The sequence below is a fragment of the Ogataea parapolymorpha genome, chromosome VI, assembly GCF_000187245.1.
Source record: "Ogataea parapolymorpha DL-1 chromosome VI, whole genome shotgun sequence".
Classification (NCBI taxonomy): Eukaryota; Fungi; Ascomycota; class Pichiomycetes; order Pichiales; family Pichiaceae; genus Ogataea; species Ogataea parapolymorpha.
In genome coordinates, this window is record NC_027861.1 from 285,037 (window position 1) to 308,425 (window position 23,389).

The following is a 23,389-nucleotide window of genomic DNA, read 5'->3' on the forward strand; positions in this document are numbered from 1 at the left end:
TTAATAGATTCTTTAATGGGAATCTGATAAAGAGATGCATATATACTTTCTTTCGGCAGCTACCGTGTTCCTGTTCTACACCATATGGTCGCAACCCAAGTCTAGACTACCCCACTTTGACGAGACATTGAGGGAGCTATCTCTTGGTGACATCAACTTTTTGCATACCACGGACACACATGGATGGTATCTGGGGCATATCAATCAGCGACAGTACTCAGCTGATTGGGGCGATTTCTTGAGTTTTACTACCCGTCTTCGAGACATCTGTCAAGCTCGAGATTTAGATTTGTTGCTCATTGACACCGGAGACCGCCACGATGGCAATGGACTAAGCGATCTGACTACCCCAAACGGCTTATATTCCTCAGACGTGTTTATGCAGCAGGACTATGATATTGTGACAGTTGGTAACCACGAGTTATATGTTCCTGCAGTGAGCGAGCTAGAATACAATACCGTTGTACCTCACTATGGAGATCGCTTTATCAGCACAAATGTCGAGTACCTCAACGACGAAGGTGAATATGTCGTTTTTGGTAACGGGAGATACAGGTATTTCACCACGGAGGTCAAGAAATACAACATTTTTGCTCTTTCCTTTATGTTTGACTTCAAGGGAGGCAACGAGAAAGTCAGAGTCACACCTATCTACACAATTGTCAAAGAAGACTGGTTCTTGGACCTGCTTGAAACACACACCAGAAAACCTGTCGATCTTGTTCTCGTTGCCGGACACATCCCGGTCAGCCACAGTTGGCAGGAACTATACATTTTGCATGGTGTCTTGCGCAGATTCTTCCCCGACATTCCGATCCAGTACTTTGGCGGCCATTCGCATATTAGAGACTTTACGCTGCTAGATGACAGAGCTTTCGCTTTACAAAGTGGAAGGTACTGCGAGACCGTGGGATTCATGTCTCTGAGCAACATTAAGGGTGATAACGTAACAATTGACCGAAAATACATAGATTTCAACCTACAGTCATTTCTCCATCATACGAAAAGGGCTACCATTGAACAGTTCAATACCGACGAGGGATTGCTGGTTTCAGAAAAGCTGACGAATTACAGCAACTTGCTGAAGCTCAGCGAGTCTTTCGGGGAGGTACCCCGGAGTTACTATATAACGGGAGCAGATTACTATTCAAACGATTCTAATAGCCTGCTTCGTTTTTTCGAGACTGAAATCCTTCGAGAGCTAGAGCCCAAGATTTGCCACGAGGACATGGACCCAATATCGCCTCCAGCATCTAATTCTAGAATTGTGCTGATTAATACCGGCTCTATCAGATACGACCTCTACAAGGGTGATTTCAGCAGGAATTCTCAGTTCATCGTTTCTCCTTTTAAAAACAAGTGGAGAGTCCTTCAAAATGTTCCTGCTAGAATAGCAATTCGTCTCCAGTCAATTCTTAACAAAGGGCCATACATTCTGGAGAACGAGATCGATATTGATTTAAAAGAGCTCCTGTCTCCGTACCAACGCGAAATTAATTCAAGGATTTCAACTCTCAAACTCCGCTACGGTCAGACAACGACTGATGATCTTGGCAATGATGGTGATGACACCATTCACCGTCCATTGCCACATTTTGCTGTACCAAATGTGATCCAATCCTTTGAATACACAGACCAGCAGCAACCAGTGGATGTTGTGTTTTACGACTTCATTGAGCGCTACGTGTTGTGGGCATTGCAGAAAGCTTGTGATGGAGACAACCTACTTTACTACTCGCTGGTTGAGAAACTTACTTTTTACAACGATTGCGAGCAAGAGTACAACGTTGGAGAGCTGCTTAAAAAATACTCTCTAAAACACTGGCGGTGAATTATAAAAAGGGTAGAGCACGTGATCTTCTTTCAGGGCAAGTGACCTGCGTTTCTGTCCCTGCAAAAAATTTCCCGGTGGCCCCAGCACGAGCACCAGGCGCGCGTGCGAGGAGTGGTTCTGAAAATTTTCACGCAGCAGCCTGTTTAGGAAGACTTGGTTTAAATTTTTCTACACTATTGAGAACTCTATTCAGTGACCAAACAACATGGGAAGAGGACCAAAGAAGCATCTCAAGAGATTAGCAGCTCCAAAGCACTGGATGCTCGACAAGTTGTCGGGTGTTTACGCCCCAAGACCATCTCCAGGTCCACACAAGCTGAGAGAGTCTCTTCCATTGATTGTCTTTCTGAGAAACAGATTAAAGTATGCTTTGAACGGTAGAGAAGTCAAGGCCATCTTGATGCAAAGACACGTCAAGGTTGACGGCAAGGTGAGAACCGACTCTACCTTCCCAGCTGGTTTCATGGATGTGATCACTTTGGAGGCCACTAACGAGAACTTCAGACTCATCTACGACGTGAAAGGTAGATTTGCTGTCCACAGAATCACTGCTGAAGAAGCCTCCTACAAGTTGGGCAAGGTCAAGAAGGTCCAGCTTGGTAAGAAGGGTATTCCATACGTTGTTACCCACGACGGTAGAACTATCAGATACCCAGACCCAGCCATCAAAGTCAATGACACCGTCAAGATCGATCTCGAAACCGGAAAGATTACTGACTTCCTCAAATTTGACACTGGTAGATTGGTCATGGTGACCGGTGGTCGTAACTTGGGTAGAGTTGGTGTTATCACCAACAAAGAGAGACACGAGGGAGGTTTCGACTTGGTCCACATCAAGGACGCTTTGGAGAACACTTTCGTCACCAGACTCTCGAACGTGTTTGTTATTGGTGCTGAAGCCGGTAAGCCATACGTTTCTTTGCCAAAGGGTAAGGGTATCAAATTGTCCATTGCCGAAGAGAGAGACAGAAGAAGAGCCTTGGCTGGTTTGTAAGTATCATAGGTTTTTAATAGGAACCAGTAGAGGAATGAATCGTTACTTCTATATACAGTCTGTAGATCAATCACTTTTTGAATGGATACTCCACGTCCTCGTCTTTGCGCTTCCAGATCTTCTTCTTCTTTTTAGTCGGAATGTATTCCACGAACAGCTCTTCGCAATTCTTTTTCTTGAACTGCTTGATGAATCTTGGATCCCACAACTCAGAAGCAATTCCAAGGTCTTTGCAACATCTCATTAGCGCGTTAGATTTGCATCCTTCCGTGGCGGTGGGAATGCCCTTATCGCTAAAAAAGGTTTGCTCGCCCCTGGCAATAGACACCAATCTACCATAAATCACAAGACCATACTCCCTAGTTAGTAAACCACCTAATCCAGACTTGGATATAAGCGTCTCCGAACGAGGTGCCAGACCCCAAGCTCCAGGACCAAAAGCCTTATTAAGAATCCGTCTATACTTAATTTCCGGTAGATAAAGCAGTCCGTCGGGCGTGATTTCGATGTCGTTGTCTGGAATTGGCTCTGATAGAATTTGCTGTGCTTCCTTCGGGAATGCCTGATTAGCTAGTCCGTGGAACGTTTCGGACCAGTTGTGAGACCCTTCCACTTGCTGAGACGAGTAATCGTTCAAAGACGACTCAAAGAACTGAGATATTGGTCCTTGAGAAGGAGTGGACGACTCAACGCTTGATCCTGAGGAGGCAGTGCTCACGACAGGATCAATAGGGGTAGCGGGCTTTTCTGGGGTCGCCGCCTTCTTGAACGTTTTGGTGGTTTTCGCCGAAGTTGCCCCCAGGTCGTTCATAAAGGCCTCCTGCATTGCATGGAAGTCAGAGACGTATCGGCGAGAAACCAGCCCCACTGTCTGCTTCAAATATCGACTGTGTCTAAGCATGTTGGTTGTATTGAAGGTTTTTGAAGCAACGGGAATAATTTATTATAAGGAGCCGCAACTTTTTGTGACAGATAGTTATTTACTTTTTCTAGGAGAAAAAAAGCCTCGAACGTGTCGTATCATCTAAATCATGGCTCCTAAACAGAGGTTGCCTGCTAAAAGCTCTGTACGTGATCAGTCAGCTAAGCTGATTGATACAAACTCGGTAATTGATCCGGCCATGGACAAGTATTACCAGCTGACGAGCGTCGTGCTCACTTTCCTGGCCCTGGCCACAAGATTCTATTTCATCTGGTACCCCGACGAAGTGGTGTTTGACGAGGTTCATTTCGGAAAATTTGCATCTTACTACCTAGAGCGGACCTACTTCTTTGATCTACACCCGCCCTTTGCCAAACTATTGATTGCCTTTGTGGGATACCTTGTTGGATTCAATGGAAAGTTCAAATTTGATAATATTGGGGACAGCTACATCACTAATTCTGTCCCATATATTCCATTGAGGGCATTGTCTGCGACCCTCGGAGCACTCACAGTTCCTCTGATCTTCAACACCATGAAGGAATGCGGTTACTCGATTCCAACGTGTACTTTCGCGGCGCTCCTCGTGCTTTTTGACAATGCCCACGTCGCAGAAACCAGATTGATCCTGTTGGACGCAACACTGATTGTCTCTGTTGCTGCCTCAGTCTACTGCTATGTCAAGTTTGTGAAGCAAAGAAACCAGCCATTTTCTCGTAATTGGTACAAATGGCTTTTCCTCACTGGGTTTTCTCTTTCCTGTGTCATTTCCACCAAATATGTTGGTGTCTTCACTTTTGCATGCATTGGAGTGGCTGTCATTTGGGACCTGTGGGAACTTTTGGACATCAAGAAAGGCCTCACAATTAGAATATTTGCTAGGCATGTTGTTCACAGAGCCATTGGGTTAATTGTATTCCCTTTCATGATCTACCTTGGCTGGTTCTATATCCATTTTGCGATTCTCACAAAGTCTGGACCGGGCGATGCCTTCATGTCTTCTGATTTCCAGGAGACTCTTGGAGACTCTCCACTTGCTCGAGAGGCCAAAGAGGTTCAATACCACGACATCATTACCATCAAACACAGAGATACTGAATGCCTACTCCATTCTCATACTTTCCATTATCCGTTAAGGTATGACGACGGAAGAATTTCTTCGCAAGGTCAGCAAGTCACCTGTGTTAAAGATTTTGAAGACGAAAACAATTACTGGCAAATCCTTCCTGCTCTTCCGTATCCAGATGGCCAACTTCAAGGCCAAACTGTCAAGCAAGGAGACACAATCAGACTGAAACACGTTGCTACTGATGGCTACCTGCTGACTCACGACGTCGCTTCTCCATTGTATCCTACTAACGAGGAATTTACCGTCATCAACATTGAAGAAGGAGAAACCACCAGATTTAATGACACATTATTCAGACTTGATCCATTCGACAAGAGAAAAAGTGATGTCCTCAAGACTAAAGCTTCGGTTGTCAAATTCTTCCATGTTCCTACCATCGTGACCATGTGGACTCACGACGATCAGCTCCTGCCAGAATGGGGTTTCAACCAGCAAGAGGTCAACGGTAACAAGAAAGTGGGCGATGCAGACAACTACTGGACAATCGACACTATTATCGGTCTCTCCGATAAGCGCGCGGAATACGTTCCTAAGGAAGTCAAGCAGTTGCCATTCATGACGAAGTGGTACGAGCTGCAAATGACCATGTTTGAACAGAACAACAAGTTGAGCTCCTCACATCCATTTGCTTCCCTCCCTGAATCCTGGCCGCTTTCGTTATCTGGCGTGTCCTTTTGGACCAAGGCGGAAACCAGGGAACAAATCTATTTCATTGGAAACTTATTTGGATGGTGGCTCGAAGTGGGTCTTCTAATGACCTACTTAGGAATCTTGTTGGCCGATCAGGTCACCAGAAGAAGAGAAATCTATGTTCTGAACAACAAGTCCAGAGCTCGATTGTACAAAAGCATCGGATTCTTCTTTTGTGGCTGGGCCACCCACTACTTCCCATTCTTCCTCATGAATAGACAGCGTTTCCTTCACCATTACCTTCCTGCTCATTTATTGGCAGCCATGTTCTCGGCTGCCCTGCTGGAGTTTTTATTCACTGATAACAGAACTGAGGAATTTAGAGATCCTAAAGACACTACCAAGGCTGGCAGCATATACTGGATTCCATACATTTCAGTACTTGTGCTACTCACTGCTGCCTTGGTGAGTATGTTCATTTACCTAGCTCCTCTTACTTACGGAAATGTGTCCCTGTCTGTTCCAGAAGTTTTGCAAAGACAATTCTTCGATATCAAATTGCATTTCGCTAAATAAGCTAGCGAAGAGGAAATGGCAAATTTCTGTGTAATCTAGCAGCAACCTCAATATAATGGGGCTCAGTTTCCGGTAAGATATACCCATGTCTCATCAAGAAGTCTATTATAACACCTGAGCACGTTGGCGTAAAATGCCCGGATTTAACAAGATCACATATTTTGGGAATATCCAGCAACTGAAAATCCTCAGCTTCACCATCCACGGGACTTGGGAGCGTCTTGCCGCTCATTTCCAAGTCGTAGAGATATTCCACCTCGGGCTGCAGCAAGCCAGCCTCTGAAGTATAATCTCCTTTTTCTGACTGGTAGAAGAAAGACATCACGCCAACGTTGCGCAGATTCTGCTTGACGACGTCCTCCGTCAATCCTGCCTCTTCATAGCACTCTTTAATGCACGTTTCCATTAGCCCGTGCGGGTAACCAAGTCCACCGGCTACGGTGTTGTCGAGCATCCCTGGAAACGTTTGTTTGGTGGCAGATCTTCTAGGAATCCAGAGCTTCAAACCTTCCTTGGTACGTACGTAACCGTTAATGTGAACTCCGTACATTACCACGCCCAGAAGAGGACATAGCGCTCGCTCCAAGTACATGTACGGCTCCTTGTCGGGCGAATATATCGTGTACAACTCGTTTCTCCACCCTTCGAGAGTGGAAAATAACCCCGCGTTCTTCCATTCCATGGCCATTTGATTCAGCTTGTCAGATCTGAGCTCCACAGTGGATAGTTCTGGAGAAAGTTGAATGCTTCGGTTACTTTTGTCCACAGATACAAGGCCTGAACGATCTAATTCCGTGACGACAAGTGGAAGCAGATAGCCTAACTGAAAACTGCGGTCATGAGAGTATAACACATAGACAGACTCTTGAAAGGTGTCGTAACCTTCCTCATGAGGATAAGGCACGACATCCATTCTTTTGATCGCATCTAGGAACGACATTAAGAAGCTAGCGTGCACAGCCAGAGATAAAAATAATTTCTATCAGCCTAACCAACACAGGCCATGCACAGAGGTCTTCTTCGAGCGCTTGAGGAGGCCATCCAAAAAGAGCCAATTGATCAGGACGAGGTCAGCGCCTGTGCCGAACGTCTTCGAGCAGAACTGGAATCCACAAATGCAAAGATAGGAGACGAGCTGACCGTTTTGTATAACAAGATGGTTAATTCTGTTGAACGAGAGGTCTCCTTCTTGGAAGCTTTGATTGTGCTCAAAGACTACGTTAAGAATCTGGATGTTTGGACTGCAAAATACGCTGAGATTTCAATAGACTCAGCTGGCCTGAATCTTCGCCTGACTAAGCTCGCTACGGAACTGGTAGAATGGGCCATGGATCGCGATCTGGCCCGATTTTTTGTCCAAAAGTATTTACAGACATTTGACGTACCATCTGATATATCATTCGAAGACAACGAGAAGCATAGATTCCGTCGACTGAACATACGAAGGATCTTATCATCTTATATCAAAGTGGATGCTCCTGGGTTGTTCTCCATTTTAGCAGACACTTTAGTCACAAAGGACCTCCAAACACTTGCGCTTTTTCAGAGTATTATGGAATGCCCTCTCAATGCCCAATTTGAAAGCCTGCCCTTATTCGAGCGCTTGTTAGACGTGCTGGAGAGATGCGACTCTTCGGTGCAAGGGTGTGCCCTTAATGCGCTTTGTGTATTGGCACCGATGGTGGTAAGGTCCTTCAAGGAACAGTTTGGCAGGGTGAGCGATATCTTTGTAAAACTCGCAGACGAAAATGTGGAGTATATGCGGCTTGGAGGGCTTCTATATGCTGTTTCACCACAGCAGTTCATATCAACGGTAAAAAATCGGCTCGCTACCAAATCGAAAAACATCTTGACCAATATGCGTTTGCACCCTGCTTTACTGGAAGGACAGGAAATTGAGCAGGAGGAGACAATCGAGCTGATGAAGTCCTATGTATCAGATTTTGGGAAGGCCCAAGCGATAGATCTTGAACACCTGCTGGATGATTACAAACATGTTTTCGCCAAGAGCGAGGAAAAAGAGGAACTTTCTGAGCCAATGCAGTTTTATCAACGCGAAATGTTGATTTTGAGCAATGAGCTCAGTTTTTCCGAGTACGTTCGACATGCGCTAGCTATGGAGCGCAAGAAACCAGATCCGAAGGAAGTTAGACTCAAAATTGAGGTCACTAACCCAATTGCACCCACGCCACGGTCTGCAACCCCGGAAAGGAATATGGATGAGGGACTGATTTTGAAAAACAACGAAAAATTGCGGGCAGAAATTCTACTATTGACAAGCGAAGTGGGCCAGCTTCGTGAACAGAACCAAGCACTAGAACTGCAAGTTATGGACAGGGATAAATCCCTCGGTCCCTTAAGGGAAGAATTAAGTAAGCTCAGAAACAAGACCATTTATTTGAAAGAGGTCAACACCGCTTTGGAGGAGAAATTGGACTCCGCAAAGTGGAGCTCAACGGATACATTGGCGGAACTTACATCAGACTCTGCTGACAACTTGCAGTCTCAGGAGAAATTAGAAAAGATAGCCAAATATCGTGAACAACAAATAGCTCATATTCATGAAAGCTATCAAAGCGAAATCAGGGAATTAGAGCGTGAAATAGACTCCCTACGTCTTGAAAAGCGAGAAAAATCGAATGAGATTGTGCGACGACAAGTATCGCTGTTCCAAAGTAAACTAAAAGAGTACGAAATGTTAAACGAACAACTAGAAAAACAGATACAAACTCAAGAAAAATATCTCATTCAGTTGAGATCCACACAACCAATTCAGATCCCACAGACAACACCAGCTAGACCCCTCCTGTCTCCCAACGGCTACGACTCTTCAAACAGCATCTACAAAAACGAGGAAAATTTTATGCTCAACAGAGTGAGAAAAGCTAGATCGACCGAGTTTACAGCTTCGAACTATAGTTCTTCAGAACGTCAAATGAATCCATCCGGATTTAGCTTTAGTATTCGTCGCCACGCCAATCCTACAATTGATACTTCCAATATAGCCGTTAAAGGTCGTGGAGGAATTCAAAATAAAGCAAAGCTAAAAATGTAGCTTTAGCTCACAAGATTAAGTCTTCTATGAAAAACACCTTTAGGAAGACAAAAATCAATCCAAAACGGCCAACTAGACTGACACATAAAGATCTGGGAGACGATTCTGATGATGTTTGGAAGAAGGTAAGTTTTCATGTTCAAAATCTAACATATAGACTCGGGCCGCATGCAAGTCAACAATAGAGAAAACGCTGTCGCAAATACAAGCAAAACGTGAATCTGTCGTCGACCCTGGTCAGTTAGCATCTGAATACGAGTGTTTGCTCTATGAATCACGGAAACATAATCTGGAAAACTATAAGGAGCGATTTCGAAAAGACTTGATTGCTTTAAAAAATCAGAGCACAGAATTTGCCCAGGATCTTCTCAGGGGTAACATGTCCATGAAAGAATTTTGCAGATTGAAAGATTCAGAGTTGTTATCAAAAAGGCAAAGGACCGAGGACAAACAGCTTCTCGAAAAAGAATTGAAAAGTAAAATCACTACAAACCTGCCAGAGACTATCAATCAAATTAAAAGTCAAGCCAACACTGTATCTGAAAAATGGGGTATCAGTGAAAGCGCTGCTAAAATTGATCCCGAGTTTGAAAACTGATCTATTTATGGTACTATATTGATCGCCGAAGTTTCGTCGTGCTTTTGTTTTTTGGTTTGTTGAGACGACTCTTCATCGTCTGATGCTCGCTTAATGCTGAATTCGATCGCTGGTTCTAATTTTAGTTCTTGGCAATTCATTGTGGGAGTTTTGGGGGTCTGTTCACTTCCGTCGTCGTTAGAAGTGCTAATAACTGTTTTTATTTCTGGATTCTTGTTTTTATCGTCTATTGTATATTTGAGCAAATTTCCTTCGCCATTTTCTCGCTTTATTGAATCCAGTAGCTTGCCCACAGCACTAATCGTCTGAATACAAAATGGCGTAATGTCTCTTCTCGCCACCTTGACTTTTTCACGACTAGGAGTTGAGGGCTGCCCAGGTTTGTTTTTACTTCCCACAAATTCAACCTGCGAGGATTTTTCATATTCGGGAACAAGGTTCTTGGTAGCACAATCCTCATAACGTGTGAAAAGTATTAGAAACAATGTATGGAAGCATTCGTCTATCACACCAGTTGCAGCAAATCCATTGGCCATACGTCTGAACTCTCCAACTTCGAACAAAAAGTACAAAATAAGCTTTTCTTCGCCTGTGAAGGTTTCCTTTTCTTTCATCATCTGCACGAACTCCTTGCTTTTTGCAACAAAGTCAGCAAATACAAGTTTCGACAACACTTCGTCCAAGAACCCTGGCACAACGTGCACAATTTCCTTGATGATAGCACAAGTTTTCGCAACTGCAAGATCAAATACTTTGATCTGGTCAATCATGCTTGAGCCCAATTTCCTCAGCTTTTTGATAAGCTGGAACAAAGAGTGAACATCTTTTGAGCGATCCAAAAGCTCAACAAAAAAAACAATGTAGTTGTGGTTGTAAACAAAATGTTTTCCAGGGCGCTCATTCTCCGGTTTCCATATGTTGCTGAGATTTCGCACAGTGGACTTGAGATTGATGATAGAGAGCATTTCATTCTTCGCGGCCTCCAGGTCATTATACTGGTCAATGTAGATCTTGGCAATGCGATATTTGGGCCTATGTTGCCAATTTTTCCTATCGTAAGAGATGCATTTTTGAAGAAGACCTATTATCTTTTTGCCAAACTCATCTAAATTTGATGCTTCACATGAGAATTCTTGGAACAGCAAGTCGCTTTTCAACACGCTTAATCCTTCTTCGAGAGAGACGTCCCCACGCATTACTGACTTATAGGTCAAAGAACATAGAAAGTAATGAGGCTCAACAATATGGTCATCCCGGTCGCTCGCCTTCAGAGCAAGATCACAGGCTGTAAGAAGACTTTTGGCGACAGTTTTGTAACGATTCTTTCCCCTGAGTTTAGATTGCGACTTTGCAAGGTAGAAGTGGCTATACCAATCTTTCGGGTTCAAATTACATGCTTGACGAAAACAGATCTCTAGGACTTTGTATACTGTGACATTGAGTGGAAGATGAAGAGTAGGTGACAATGTGCTCGAATTTTCAATGCAGGTTGGTTCGGCATCAGAATCAACTTCCAACGCCAGCCTTTCCATAGGACTCATCATTGCATTGTACAGTTCTTTCCCCAGAGAAGTCCATAACATTGTAGCAACCGGGGTGAGTTCCTTTTGCCTCTCTGTACTGAGCCTAGTGAATAAACTAATTGACATGAAGTAGCAGAGTAATGACTTGCGTTGCAATATAGCAGTGTTGCGTTTCTTGTCCACATTGTTGAGCTTGTCAGAAGTCCAAATGATATCATCCTCTACCAGGTAAGAATAGGCTTGTGCCAGGAGAAGCCACGACTCAAACCTGTAAGATCCAGAGGCAATATCGTATTCAAACATTTTAATAACAAAGTCAAGCTCAGCCGAGCGTCCTTGCATGGTTCTTTTGCGAATTTTGAATAACGTTAAGGCAAGTAAACCTTGCATGAAATAAACTCCGTCTGCTAGATCATTCGTTTCATTTTCAGCTATTGGCTCGTCGAGAGGAATGGACAACAAACCATAAAAAGACAATCTCATGAGACGCGTGTCTAAAGATCTGGTCTCTAGATACTCCGTTAGAGCCTCCATATTATTTGAGACAGAGTAGTTATCCGGCTCAGGATCTCCCAAAACATCATAAATCATGTCCAGAATATTTTTGATGTCTGCCTTGGGAACATTGAAAATTGGATGCTTGCGCTTGTAACAATATTTCATCATATATTTGTTCACTGTAATTGCATTGACCTTTTCCATTGTGCCTGGCTCGGCCCCGTGATCAAAAGTGCTGAAACTATCCGTCGATATGTTAATCCCATAGTGGCATTTCAGAGTCTGGAAGAAATCGTTATCAGACTGCTCCCAGTCCAGATCTACTAGCCTTTTCTCAACGAAGTCCAAAAACACGCTATTGTATCCATTGCATATATGACGAAGCCCAAGTTGTTCGTGCAATATGGCGTAGAAGTCATTGAGGTACTCTGGTTTTCGATCAATCAAACTGCAAGAATAGTAAAGGCTAAGGAGTGTAAAGCTGACAACAGCAATATCCGCTAGCTTCTTGTAAGCCATTCTGGATTTTGCTCTCATTGAGATTCGAGTATTGGAAAGTTGAGCACTATCCTCGTGGAGCAGAAAGATATAGGAAAGTGTTGAGAACTTTGCTAGTATAAGAAGAACATTCTTTGTGCTGGACAGTTGCAAATCCCATCGTTTTTGGACCCCGATGTTTACAAGGTCTTTTGCAAATAGGTCAAAGAACCCAAGTATTTTGAGCAGCAACTGTTTGCGTTGAAAGAATGTCTTTTCGGCAAAGTTTGCGCCCTCAATTTCCATCAACATTATCTGTAGCACTCGTTCAAAGCCGCGTAAAAATTTATCCGTTAGCTCTGCTTCACGATAAAACTTAAACAGCATAGTCCATAAACGCATCTTAAGCTCGAAGGGTGATCTGCTGATAAAATCATCCATTTCTTTTTCCTCTTCATTATATCTGGACTTTTTTTCATCGTCGTCAACTAAGATCCTTTCAAGAATTTCATTGGAAGCATCACTTTCAGTAAAGGTTTTGAATATTTTCATTTTTGATAGTTGGACTTCTATGTTTGACCTATTCAATCGTGGAATATTGGGAAAGTTGACCATTAGAATGTCAAAGCGTACAGATTTCGAAATGTTAGCCATGGTGGTCAAGATCGTGGACAGCACTTCAGAGTCGAATGAAGAGAGGTGTTGCAGATAGCACATTTGACACCATTTTGTTCTGAGCCATAGCTGCGAGCATACAGTATCCAAATCCATGTTCTCAAAATAGTCATTCAATATTGCAATCCAGCGCTCAATCCTTCGTGATGTGATCTGTTCTGTTTGGACAATTTCGTTATACAAAGCTTTGGTTCCGAATTTTTTGAGCTTTTGATCCACTTTCAAAGAGATGAAATAATCGACCAAGATCTCAAGAACTGAAACGCCGAACGATAACCCACCAATATCCGTTGGCCCGTTTTCCAAAAGACTGTTGCTCAATTGTCGATACACATAGAGACCAACAGCATCAGTGAATAGACGCAGCTGTTTCAGAGATTCTACGCTCGTAAATCCGTCTGTAACAAGCGTTCCCCCCAACTCCCTGACTGAAAATAAATAATTTAAAATTGATAATCGGATCTGATTGAACTGTAAGCGAGTCCCAGTAATGGATGAGATCACAGTCTTCAATCCGCCATCGTCTAATTCTTGAAATGACCTTCTCTCCTCTAGTGTATCTTTGCTCAACGAGCTAAGAATTTCTTTCACCGAAGCTTCTTTGCTCTCTTCATTGCTATGTCCGTCTTCGAGTTTCACAAAAAGGGTTTCTGTATCCTCTTTATTCCACTTATCGAATATATGAGCCAAGTCGTAGTACTCTTGGAGCCCACTTTTTGATTGAGCATTGGGAAGAAATGCTTCCGTTAATTTGCCGGATCCATCCACTACGACACCGCAATACAGCAAATACTGCGGTAATGTTTGTTCCAGGAACAAGAATTGTGACACGAAAGCTTCATTGCTGAGCTCGTTCACCTCTGCTTCTTTATTAGCCCTTGTTTGTCGTTTCGTAACAGTAGGAGTGGTAGAAACTGCCCCTTTTTGATGTGTGTCTTTAATGCCCTCTTTTTCTTGCTGAGAATCCTCAGCAGCAGATAGGTTCACCCTGGACGGTGAACCTGAATCCTCGTTGTCAGGAACAACTGTCACATCATTTTCTTCTGCTTCGTCCTCTGCTCTAGGTTCCGATTCTTCCTGATTTTCCCCCGTCTCCACTAGTTCGAAATTGACCCCCTCAATGGGACGGTCAGTAAGAATGTAGCTGTCATATATTTTTGATCGCCCTTTTTTGGGTAAGAGCTCGTTAAGTTTTTTCAAAAGCTCTTCTAATGCCACCGAATTATCGCGACAGGCAAGGGTGACAGAATGCCACTCTGGCTCCTCTTGATTGAAGTTCTTAAACTGCTCGGCGGTTGGAAACGCATCCATTGCAATCTCTTTGCGGGGTGTGGCTCTGTTCTCGATACCCACTAGCAATCTTGAAGAAGCGGATTCAACACCCATTTCCTGTAGATATTCTTTGTAACTGCGCAGAAGGCTGAGTTGACTCGGTAGCAATTGGCCAAGATGCTTTAGATTATATTGGATATCATCTTCTTCAGTGAATGCGGTTCCAGCACGCGGCTGAGTCTGAGCAGTGTGTTCGGTCTTGAGCAGTTCGTACTCGTATGCAAATCGGCTCAGCTTTTTGATCTTCAAACGTTCAAAAATTTGAATTAAAAGCTCTATAAGTTTCAGATCACCTTTACCATGACACAGCGCTGAAGTCAAATCATCAACAGCGTCATTGAAAAGTTCAAGGTTGTTTGAATGATCGTCACCATCAAGTCCTCTTTTAATTTGCGCCAGCTTCAAGACACCACGGTTGCGAAGACAAAGATATTTGAGTGTTTCAATAGCGGGATTATTCGTCGAATTTCTAGTAGTCAAGACTTCCATACGAAAAAGCTCCTGGTACTTGGCATTGGCTTCGTCATAATTGCCTTGTTTTTGAGCACTTAAAGCCTCTTCGAATAATTTAAACCCAAGCTCAATCTGCAGCTCTCGAGAGTGCTCCTCAATATCCTTTTCATCTTCAACATGGTTGATTGCCGTGAAGGTAGAATGGCGAGGCTGTATTTGTTAGATATCAAATGCACATATCCTACTTACCATACTTCAATGACTTTTGAAAAATGCACTTAGAAAATAATACGTATTTTAGGGGTGTATTATATATACAAAAGCGAAAAATATCATCAAGTCGTCTCGAACGCAAAAAAGCTTTCACCTAATTGATGGAGAAAGAACTGGACGAATAACTTCGTCCTTTAACAAAGCAAGTTCATCAACTTGCTCTTCTGAAATCTTGTCTAAGATATTTAAGGCCATTTGTTCAGCCAGTTTGTCGTTTTCGGTCATGTCAAGGGTTTTGTCGAAATGATCAATCTGGTTTGCCTTTGCAAAAATGGACTTATCATTGTTTATATGTGGAGAGGGTGGAGGCTCAGTTATAGGTAGGGAGTAATTGGTTTCGGTTTTTGAGATAGCCGAATCGAATAAATCTATAGTAGGCGATAACATAGATACCGTTGGGGTATTGGTGGAATTAAAACTCCCCATATTCTGATTGACTGGTCTTTGGCCAGAAGTCTTGATAGGCGATGACTGAAGGGGGAATAAAAGCAACTCGGAACTTGAACGGGGCATGATTGGGGTAAGTTGTTCGGTACTGCAAGGCAACGAGTTCTGATCCTCAGGGTCGTATGGCAGCAATACCACCTCTTTCGACACTGATGAGCGCTGAGAGTCGGATGGTGGTTGGATGCGTGATGGCGAACTTTGGTCACTTTTTAATTTGGTGGCGAACGATGTCACCCTGGGGCAAAGATCAAGGGGATCATTTAAAGGATTGGAGGGATCATCCGTACTTTTTTTCAGTTTGGCAAACTTCGAGCGGAGTCGAGTCGAAAATGATCGTTTCAAAACCATGGTAGTTTTGTATTCAAATACACCACGATGATAACGAAGTTCAACCAAATATAGATTGAAATATGATAATTTGATGAGTTCGGTCGCAAAAAAGCACAACTACTTTTTTTCTGTGAAATAACGGTCGGCTGTGAAAAAAAAAGGAGCACCGCCACCACTTCGGACATTATTATTACCCTTTTTGGGTAATATCCGCCACAAACTTGGATCAAAAGAGCGAAATTTTGCCACAACGCGTAGATCTAGACCACAACAATGTCTCTCAGTGTAGAGGTGTTTTAGATATAGGACTATAATTTTCATGCCTCTTTTTGTGGGCAGAGGGAGAGGAGAGGGAAAGGCCGTGCAAATTTCGGCGCATACAGGCTTTTACGGACTGAGGAGAGGGTATTGAATCACAGACAGTCTAGGATTGCATAGCTTACTTAAATTGTAACTAGTGATTTTCGAAACCTGCTTTTGTACCTAGGAGCTGTCCTGAAAGCAAAATCAAGAGCGGCAAGGTCACTATTGCGATTTTATTTTTTAGCTCCTTGCTTCTGCGTAAATTAGTTTTTATTGCCGTAGGTGTTCATTCGTTCAATTTCAAAAAATCAAAACATTTTCCTCAGCAGGTCCATCGATTTATGTTTTTTTAAAGACACACTGGCATCTGACAATAATCATCCCCTCCCACTTGACAACATTTTGCAGCAAAAATTGTTGTTTAGAACAATATTCGCCTAGTGGATCTCGTGTCTAAATTTCTGATAAAAGGGTTTACAGCAAATAAGAATTTGCATAAACCTTTCGTTTATTTCCTTGCATTCCTCAGCGGATCAGTTTTACACCTTGGCAAATGTCCACAAGACCAAACCACTCTTCTCCTGCAGCAGCAGCAGCACTGGCAGCGTCCAATAATATGACCAACGCAAACGGATATCAGCAAAATCCGTCAACAACCGCACAATACTCTTCGGCCAGCGCTCCTCCTCCTATGCAGGCACAGGCTCCGGCAATGGCACAACAACAACAAATGCAGCAAAACTCATCCAGCTCGAGCTCCCAAGTGGTGGGACTCCACTATAAAATCGGTAAGAAGATTGGTGAGGGATCTTTTGGTGTTATATTTGAGGGAACGAACTTAATCAACGGCATTCCAGTTGCGATCAAATTTGAACCTAGAAAAACCGAAGCTCCGCAACTCAGAGATGAGTACAGAACTTATAAGCATTTGAATGGAGTAAAAGGTATTCCAAGTGCATACTACTTTGGTCAAGAGGGACTACACAACATTCTGGTCATTGATCTTCTTGGTCCATCTTTGGAGGACCTTTTCGATTGGTGCGGCCGCAAGTTTTCTGTCAAGACAGTTGTTCAGGTGGCTGTCCAAATGATTACTTTAATTCAAAGCGTCCATGAGCGAGATCTTATTTACAGAGACATCAAACCTGATAACTTTTTAATTGGAAGACATGGTCTTCCGGACGAAAATTCTGTTCACCTGGTGGATTTTGGCATGGCCAAGCAATACAGAGACCCAAGAACCAAGCAGCATATACCTTACCGGGAGAAAAAATCGCTGAGCGGAACAGCTAGATATATGTCTGTTAACACCCACTTGGGAAGAGAGCAATCTAGAAGAGACGATTTGGAAGCACTCGGACATGTGTTCTTCTACTTTCTCAGAGGGCAGCTACCATGGCAGGGACTCAAGGCGCCTACCAATAAACAGAAGTACGAAAAGATTGGTGAGAAGAAGAGAACAACACCAGTTCTGGACCTGTGCCACGGATTCCCACGCCAATTTGCTCAGTACTTGGACTATGTTAGAAACTTGCAATTTGATGCGGAACCTGATTACGAGGGATACAGGAGGCTCCTCTTGTCGGTTTTGGACGATATTGGTGATGTTGCTGATGGTCACTACGATTGGATGGATTTGAATGGCGGTCGTGGGTGGGATGCCACCATTAACAAGAAGCCAAACTTGCATGGGTACGGCCATCCTAACCCACCAGGAGACAGACACCGCCACAGCCAACAGAGAAGACCTAGAAATACACAGCAGCCGACCGGCTCTGGTGCCGCTGGTACGCAGGCTTTACCTTCCTCAGCGCTTCCTGGCCAAGTTTACAGAACGCACGATACACAATCCGGCGACAGACCTCTGCCAAACTTGCCAGACAAGAGTGGCAGGTTTTCTCCGGCAAACCAAGGCTCGCCTCTTGCTCAACAGCAAGGCCAACAGTATCAGTATCAAAACATACAACAACAGCCTCAGGCTATCAGTGAGCCTATCAAGACTCAACCCGGAGCGGGAAAACAGGAAACGGCATCGAAAAAGAGCAGCAAGGGATTCTTTGCCAAGCTGTTTGGGTGTTGCTTGTAGATGAGAAGGTGGGCCTAAGGGTGTACTTTCACTGTTTTTAAAAGTTTTATACTAGAGATCAAAAGTTTCACGTGACTAAACTTTGTACGTAAGTACTGAAAAATTGTTCATGGGCTTGTTCAAGATGTCAGCTTACTTGAAAGAAACGTACATTGCCCAATTGGCAGTCCAGAGAGCTACGCTTCTGACACAGAAGGTTGCTGCTGAGCACTTGAAAGGCGTTAGCAAAGAGGACCATTCTCCAGTTACGATCGGGGATTTTGGAGCCCAAGCAATAATCATCAATTCGATCCTAAAGAATTTCCCTGGCGATGAGGTTGTTGGGGAAGAGGACTCCCAATTGATCAAGGAGAAAAATCTTGGTGAGAACATTCTTTCTCAAGTTCAGTATGTTCAGGAGCAGGATTCCAGCAACAATGATTCTCTGGGCGTCATTGAGGACAGCAGCGCATTATGTGATATCATTGACAAGGGTCAATCCAAAGGTGGACGCAGCGGTCGCATTTGGGCTCTTGATCCAATAGATGGAACCAAGGGTTTTCTAAGAGGAGACCAATATGCCGTGTGTCTTGCATTGATGGTTGACGGTGTGGTCCAAGTTGGTGTTATTGGCTGTCCAAACCTTCCCCATGATTTAAACGACAGGAATTCACCTGTGGGAGGACTTTTTACCGCGGTCAGAGGCGCTGGGTCCTATTTCCAGGACCTCAAGTCCGATCTGGTATATCCTTTCACCAGAAGCATGAGAATTCAAGTAAATAATTCACTTCCTGTCGAACAGGCCAGAGTCCTAGAGGGTGTTGAAAAAGGACACTCTTCTCATGGTCTTCAAAAGTTGATCAAGCAGGCTCTCAATATACAAAGCAAGTCTGTGAACCTTGACTCACAAGTTAAATACTGTGCGCTGGCCAAAGGTGATGCCGAAATCTACTTGAGACTTCCTAAAGACCCAGCTTACCGTGAGAAGATTTGGGACCATGCGGCAGGCACTCTTTTGGTTCATGAGAGTGGTGGAAAAGTCACTGATATTTACGGTTCACCTCTAGATTTTAGCCATGGCAGAACATTGAACAGCCAAGGTGTCATAGCTGCTACTACCAACGTTCACGGCCATATTATTAAGGCCATTAAACAAATTATTGGTGAAAAGGGAGAAAAGTTGGAGGAATACTGTAAATAAACACGATGGCAGTGCCTCAATTCAAAGCGATTATTTAATATCTAGGTTTATTGTATACTGAGATAATTGGTAATGAAAAAAAATATTAAGATCAAATGTCACGTTCCAAGTTCGTATCTCTATTTAAAAGCTCGCCGCTATACGACTTTCTGATCCCCTTCCAACGAGCTCCAAACCAATGGGTTGCGCGCTATATCATAATCGTTTTCGCCATAATTGTGCGATGTGCAGTTGGTCTGGGACCTTACTCGGGACAAAACACACCTCCTATGTTTGGAGATTTTGAAGCTCAGCGACATTGGATGGAGATCACGACACAACTACCGATTTCGGAGTGGTATTTTTATGACCTTCAGTACTGGGGGTTGGATTATCCTCCTTTAACTGCCTTTCATTCTTGGCTTCTAGGAAAAATTGGCTCCTGGACAGATGTTTCGTGGTTCGCTCTTGATGTCTCAAGAGGACTCGAAACTGACGACTTAAAATCTTACATGAGAATTACAGCTCTCTTGAGTGAATTATTCATTTATATCCCGGCAGTGCTAATGTACACTAGATGGATGGGGAGGTATTACAACAAGGCTTCTCCTATTGACCAAACTATCATTGCGGCGGCCATCCTCTACCAGCCGTCTCTGATTATTATTGACCATGGCCATTTTCAATACAATTCTGTGATGCTTGGTCTATCTCTCTTTGCAATTGTCAACCTCTTGGAAAACAACTATGCTTTATGCTCGGTATTCTTTGTGTTGGCTCTTGGTTTCAAACAAATGGCACTCTATTACGCTCCAATTTTCTTTTTCTATCTTCTTAGTGTCTGCATTTTCCCGTTCTCCAAGATGAACCTTTTGAGACTGGTTTCCATTGGAGTCTCCGTGCTTTTCACGTTTGTGCTGATGTTTTTACCCTTCGTGTACAAGGGCGGATTCGGGCAAATCATACAAATACTTATCCGCGTGTTTCCATTCGATAGAGGCATTTTTGAAGATAAGGTGGCCAATTTTTGGTGCGCTTCAAACGTGATCGTTAAGTACAGAAAAATCTTCACTCAAGATCAGTTGAAGAAACTGTCTCTCCTGTTGACGTTGGCAGGAATCGCGCCCTCCTCCATCACCATTTTTATAAAGCCAAGCAAGAAATTATTTACCTGGTGCTTGGCATCCTGCTCACTGGCTTTTTATCTTTTTTCATTCCAGGTGCATGAGAAATCGATTCTTCTGCCTCTGATGCCAATCACTCTTCTCCTCAACGAAGTTGATCCCGACGTCATATCTATGGTTTGTTGGATTGCCAACATTGCTTTGTTCTCCATGTGGCCGCTTCTCAAGCGAGACCAGTTGTCTCTTCAATATTTTGTTTTAGGGATTTTGAGCAACTGGCTCATGGGCAATTTGAGTTGGATCAGAATGTATTTGAGAATGGCTAAAATTCCCGTTCTTGCCAGGGAACTTGCAACGCCAGTGCTTCCTCACAACTTATTTTGGCGCTTTGTCATCATCAGTTCGTATACTCTGGCCACGTTACTACACATACTCGATTATTTTTTCGAGCCCCCAAAGCAGCTGCCACACCTTTGGGTGATCTCTAATGTCGTCCTATCTTTTGGCTGTTTCATGTTGTTTTGGTGTTGGACAAACTACAAAATCATCCAGAAAGCAACCTCCAAGGTTAAAGCCAATTAATAGATTCAAGTTATATCACTGGACTCTGCTAACATTTTTCCATGACCCAGTGGAAAATTTGACGGCATCTACGCACTCGGGTAGCTGTAATCCTTCTTTCAGCTTACGGTCGTGGGTGAAGAATCCCCATTGAGTTTCCCACTTACTGCCTTCCTCATGCCATATCTTTTTCCATGGCTCATCAAAGGCTTCGAAATAGTACCATGCGAATTCTTGGGTCTTGGGCGAACATGCCCATGATTCAAGGAATTGGTGCATTTCTTTTTTTCCGGCAACTGAAGCCATGTATTGTCCACCACCAGTTGGCCAGCCAACTTCAGTAACAACAACCTGAACTTCTGGCCGTATATTATGGACATATGGCAACACCTGTTGCTCAAGAAAATCTATTGTCCATTGCACTCCTGCCTTTACTGCCTCTCCTCCAAAAAAGGGATGAATATTGGCACCAATGAAGTCGCACGTTTCAACCATTTCACGTTTGACTTGGGATCCCAGCTCAGAGGTCCCAATTGGAATGTCTCCGTATCCAATGGACTTTGCATAAGTTCTAGCTTCTTCCACATACGAGATCAGCTCTCTCACAGTTTTGTCTTCCCTGAAAAGTACTTCATTTCCAATGATTATTGAGTTGAAATAGCGTTTCGGGAAATTGCTTAGCAACCACTTCATTTCATTCATCTGTTTCCAATTCGAATGGTCGTCTTCTCCAATCCAAACTCCAAGGGCAATTGTCATATTCAAGTCAAGTTCCTGAAAAGCTTTGAGGATAAGTTCTGCCTGACGGCATTGCGTCCCATAGGTTCTTACCCTGGTTGTGACTCTCGACAATAGCGCAACATCCAATAAAACGTCTCTTTCTGTGACTTGACACATCGGCTCAATCACCCCTCTTGGGGCGTAAGATAGACCATAAAAGGATTGTTTTAATCTGTCGTCCTCCATCAGGGCCCTTATTTCGTAATCCCCTTGATATTTACTGCTGATACCTCGGAATGAGTTGATCATCGAGTTATTAAACAGAGTGTTATTATTTTGAGGGGTATTATTGGGAAGAGAAAAGCTGTCCAATAGCTTGCCACTGCTAAGATTGAAATCATTGAAAATGCTGGTAACTTCTGGATACCTCTCACGTTCATTCAATGCCTGAAAATATTGAGCCACTTGCTCTCGTCCGATTTTGGAAGGAGACCACGCTTTGATAGACACCAAAGTTGCATATATCAGTAAAAGGATGAAAAGAAAGGCCAAGAAAATCCCAATCCAGGGAGACATTGTCAGACGGTACTGATACACCGGCTCAAGTGTTGTCATTTTCTCGCGTTCTGCATCTTTGAACTCCACGGATTTCTTGCGGTCTTCAGAATGAACCATGGTTTTTCTCGTCGATCCTCCAGTGTATTTCCGCACGCTTGCTCTACTAAAGGAGAATTCTGATTTTGAGCTTTTGACACTGGTTCTTTCAAGTGCATCGACATCTCCGAAAGCCCATGGTTGAGACATAGATCCCTTTTTACTAGACATTCCTGTGATGGAGGCAGCAGAGTTCATGGCATTCTCGCCATCATTGCCGACGAAATGTCCATGTTCTTTGATTGTCCTGTATCTATTGTAGGAACGCAACGTTTCAGTTTCCACATCGGTCATAGTTTCTTTTTCATTTTGGCTCTTGATCGATGCCTCTATCTCGTTTGGCGATATATAACCAAACTTTTGAATCAGATTTTGCCCTTCAGACCAGTCACTTCGCCGGTCACCAGGGCTACCATTATCTGGGCTTCTTAGTTTGGGGATTGAAAGCTTGGAAGCTTGCTCACCTTTCAGGTCTGCCGAATCAAGGGTGCCCAGAACGCTAGCTGTCCTCCCTGAGTCTCCTTCTCTGACGATTTGTTCGTACGGATCAAACTGCGACAACAAGTTGGCTGGAGACGCGCTGGACAGATCAATAAGGTTTGAAGTCTCTCTGTGTTCCATTCTGCGGATTCCGATTGATTCGGGATCCAAAGAAGTGGATCTCTCGTCAGGATAACTGGAGTGAATTACCTGCGGCTCACTTGGTTGTATATTTCCTGAGTAAAATCGATCAACACTCTTGAGCCTTATAACCGCTGGCTCTGGAGAAGTAGCCAGCGGAGGGACAGGGAACTGCATCGTGTTTCTTCTCAGCTTAATATCTTTCTCTGGATCATCTTGATATGCGCCAGACTGGGGAGTCTTTTTGCCTTCCTTGGGAGAACTTAACTCTCTCGCATTTGTTATCTCTCTCTGAGCCTCTATTGCAGAGGCACTGTTGACCTTTCTGTTTGAAATGAGAGTCATCAAGGAAGTGGATAAGTTCAAATACTTTTTTTATATTTCTTAGCGCCTCGAATTAGGGATACTTTCATAT

The 23,389-nt window shown here is 43.6% G+C and overlaps 12 protein-coding genes across 12 annotated transcripts; 8 read left to right on the top strand and 4 right to left on the bottom strand.

The window, feature by feature from the left end:
• Positions 1 to 34: 34 nt before the first annotated feature.
• On the top strand, positions 35 to 1,831 carry HPODL_01264 (uncharacterized protein; the record flags this gene model as incomplete). The annotated part of the gene is made up of 1 exon (XM_014077769.1): positions 35 to 1,831. The coding sequence occupies one exon, from the start codon at positions 35 to 37 to the stop codon at positions 1,829 to 1,831; it is 1,797 nt and encodes a 598-aa protein (XP_013933244.1).
• A 208-nt stretch (positions 1,832 to 2,039) lies between these two features.
• HPODL_01265 (40S ribosomal protein S4-A) lies at positions 2,040 to 2,828 on the top strand (the record flags this gene model as incomplete). Its single annotated transcript, XM_014077770.1, has 1 exon — positions 2,040 to 2,828. The coding sequence occupies one exon, from the start codon at positions 2,040 to 2,042 to the stop codon at positions 2,826 to 2,828; it is 789 nt and encodes a 262-aa protein (XP_013933245.1).
• Positions 2,829 to 2,898: 70 nt separating this feature from the next.
• Positions 2,899 to 3,729, bottom strand: HPODL_01266 (Mitochondrial genome maintenance protein MGM101; the record flags this gene model as incomplete). The annotated part of the gene is made up of 1 exon (XM_014077771.1): positions 2,899 to 3,729. One exon carries the CDS (start codon positions 3,727 to 3,729, stop codon positions 2,899 to 2,901), a length of 831 nt encoding a protein of 276 aa, XP_013933246.1.
• Positions 3,730 to 3,859: 130 nt separating this feature from the next.
• Positions 3,860 to 6,085, top strand: HPODL_01267 (Dolichyl-phosphate-mannose--protein mannosyltransferase 4; the record flags this gene model as incomplete). The annotated part of the gene is made up of 1 exon (XM_014077772.1): positions 3,860 to 6,085. One exon carries the CDS (start codon positions 3,860 to 3,862, stop codon positions 6,083 to 6,085), a length of 2,226 nt encoding a protein of 741 aa, XP_013933247.1.
• Position 6,086: 1 nt separating this feature from the next.
• HPODL_01268 (Nudix hydrolase) lies at positions 6,087 to 7,025 on the bottom strand (the record flags this gene model as incomplete). The annotated part of the gene is made up of 1 exon (XM_014077773.1): positions 6,087 to 7,025. One exon carries the CDS (start codon positions 7,023 to 7,025, stop codon positions 6,087 to 6,089), a length of 939 nt encoding a protein of 312 aa, XP_013933248.1.
• A 63-nt stretch (positions 7,026 to 7,088) lies between these two features.
• Positions 7,089 to 9,140, top strand: HPODL_01269 (uncharacterized protein; the record flags this gene model as incomplete). The annotated part of the gene is made up of 1 exon (XM_014077774.1): positions 7,089 to 9,140. The coding sequence occupies one exon, from the start codon at positions 7,089 to 7,091 to the stop codon at positions 9,138 to 9,140; it is 2,052 nt and encodes a 683-aa protein (XP_013933249.1).
• A 26-nt stretch (positions 9,141 to 9,166) lies between these two features.
• HPODL_01270 (uncharacterized protein) lies at positions 9,167 to 9,738 on the top strand (the record flags this gene model as incomplete). Its single annotated transcript, XM_014077775.1, has 2 exons — positions 9,167 to 9,265; positions 9,298 to 9,738. 2 exons carry the CDS (start codon positions 9,167 to 9,169, stop codon positions 9,736 to 9,738), a joined length of 540 nt encoding a protein of 179 aa, XP_013933250.1.
• Positions 9,739 to 9,743: 5 nt separating this feature from the next.
• HPODL_01271 (uncharacterized protein) lies at positions 9,744 to 14,948 on the bottom strand (the record flags this gene model as incomplete). Its single annotated transcript, XM_014077776.1, has 2 exons — positions 9,744 to 14,906; positions 14,946 to 14,948. The coding sequence occupies 2 exons, from the start codon at positions 14,946 to 14,948 to the stop codon at positions 9,744 to 9,746; spliced, it is 5,166 nt and encodes a 1,721-aa protein (XP_013933251.1).
• A 1,654-nt stretch (positions 14,949 to 16,602) lies between these two features.
• HPODL_01272 (casein kinase i) lies at positions 16,603 to 18,135 on the top strand (the record flags this gene model as incomplete). The annotated part of the gene is made up of 1 exon (XM_014077777.1): positions 16,603 to 18,135. The coding sequence occupies one exon, from the start codon at positions 16,603 to 16,605 to the stop codon at positions 18,133 to 18,135; it is 1,533 nt and encodes a 510-aa protein (XP_013933252.1).
• A 109-nt stretch (positions 18,136 to 18,244) lies between these two features.
• HPODL_05289 (3'(2'),5'-bisphosphate nucleotidase 2) lies at positions 18,245 to 19,315 on the top strand (the record flags this gene model as incomplete). The annotated part of the gene is made up of 1 exon (XM_014077778.1): positions 18,245 to 19,315. One exon carries the CDS (start codon positions 18,245 to 18,247, stop codon positions 19,313 to 19,315), a length of 1,071 nt encoding a protein of 356 aa, XP_013933253.1.
• Positions 19,316 to 19,806: 491 nt separating this feature from the next.
• Positions 19,807 to 21,000, top strand: HPODL_01273 (Dolichyl pyrophosphate Man9GlcNAc2 alpha-1,3-glucosyltransferase; the record flags this gene model as incomplete). The annotated part of the gene is made up of 1 exon (XM_014077779.1): positions 19,807 to 21,000. One exon carries the CDS (start codon positions 19,807 to 19,809, stop codon positions 20,998 to 21,000), a length of 1,194 nt encoding a protein of 397 aa, XP_013933254.1.
• Positions 21,001 to 21,015: 15 nt separating this feature from the next.
• Positions 21,016 to 23,319, bottom strand: HPODL_01274 (uncharacterized protein; the record flags this gene model as incomplete). Its single annotated transcript, XM_014077780.1, has 1 exon — positions 21,016 to 23,319. One exon carries the CDS (start codon positions 23,317 to 23,319, stop codon positions 21,016 to 21,018), a length of 2,304 nt encoding a protein of 767 aa, XP_013933255.1.
• Positions 23,320 to 23,389: the final 70 nt, after the last annotated feature.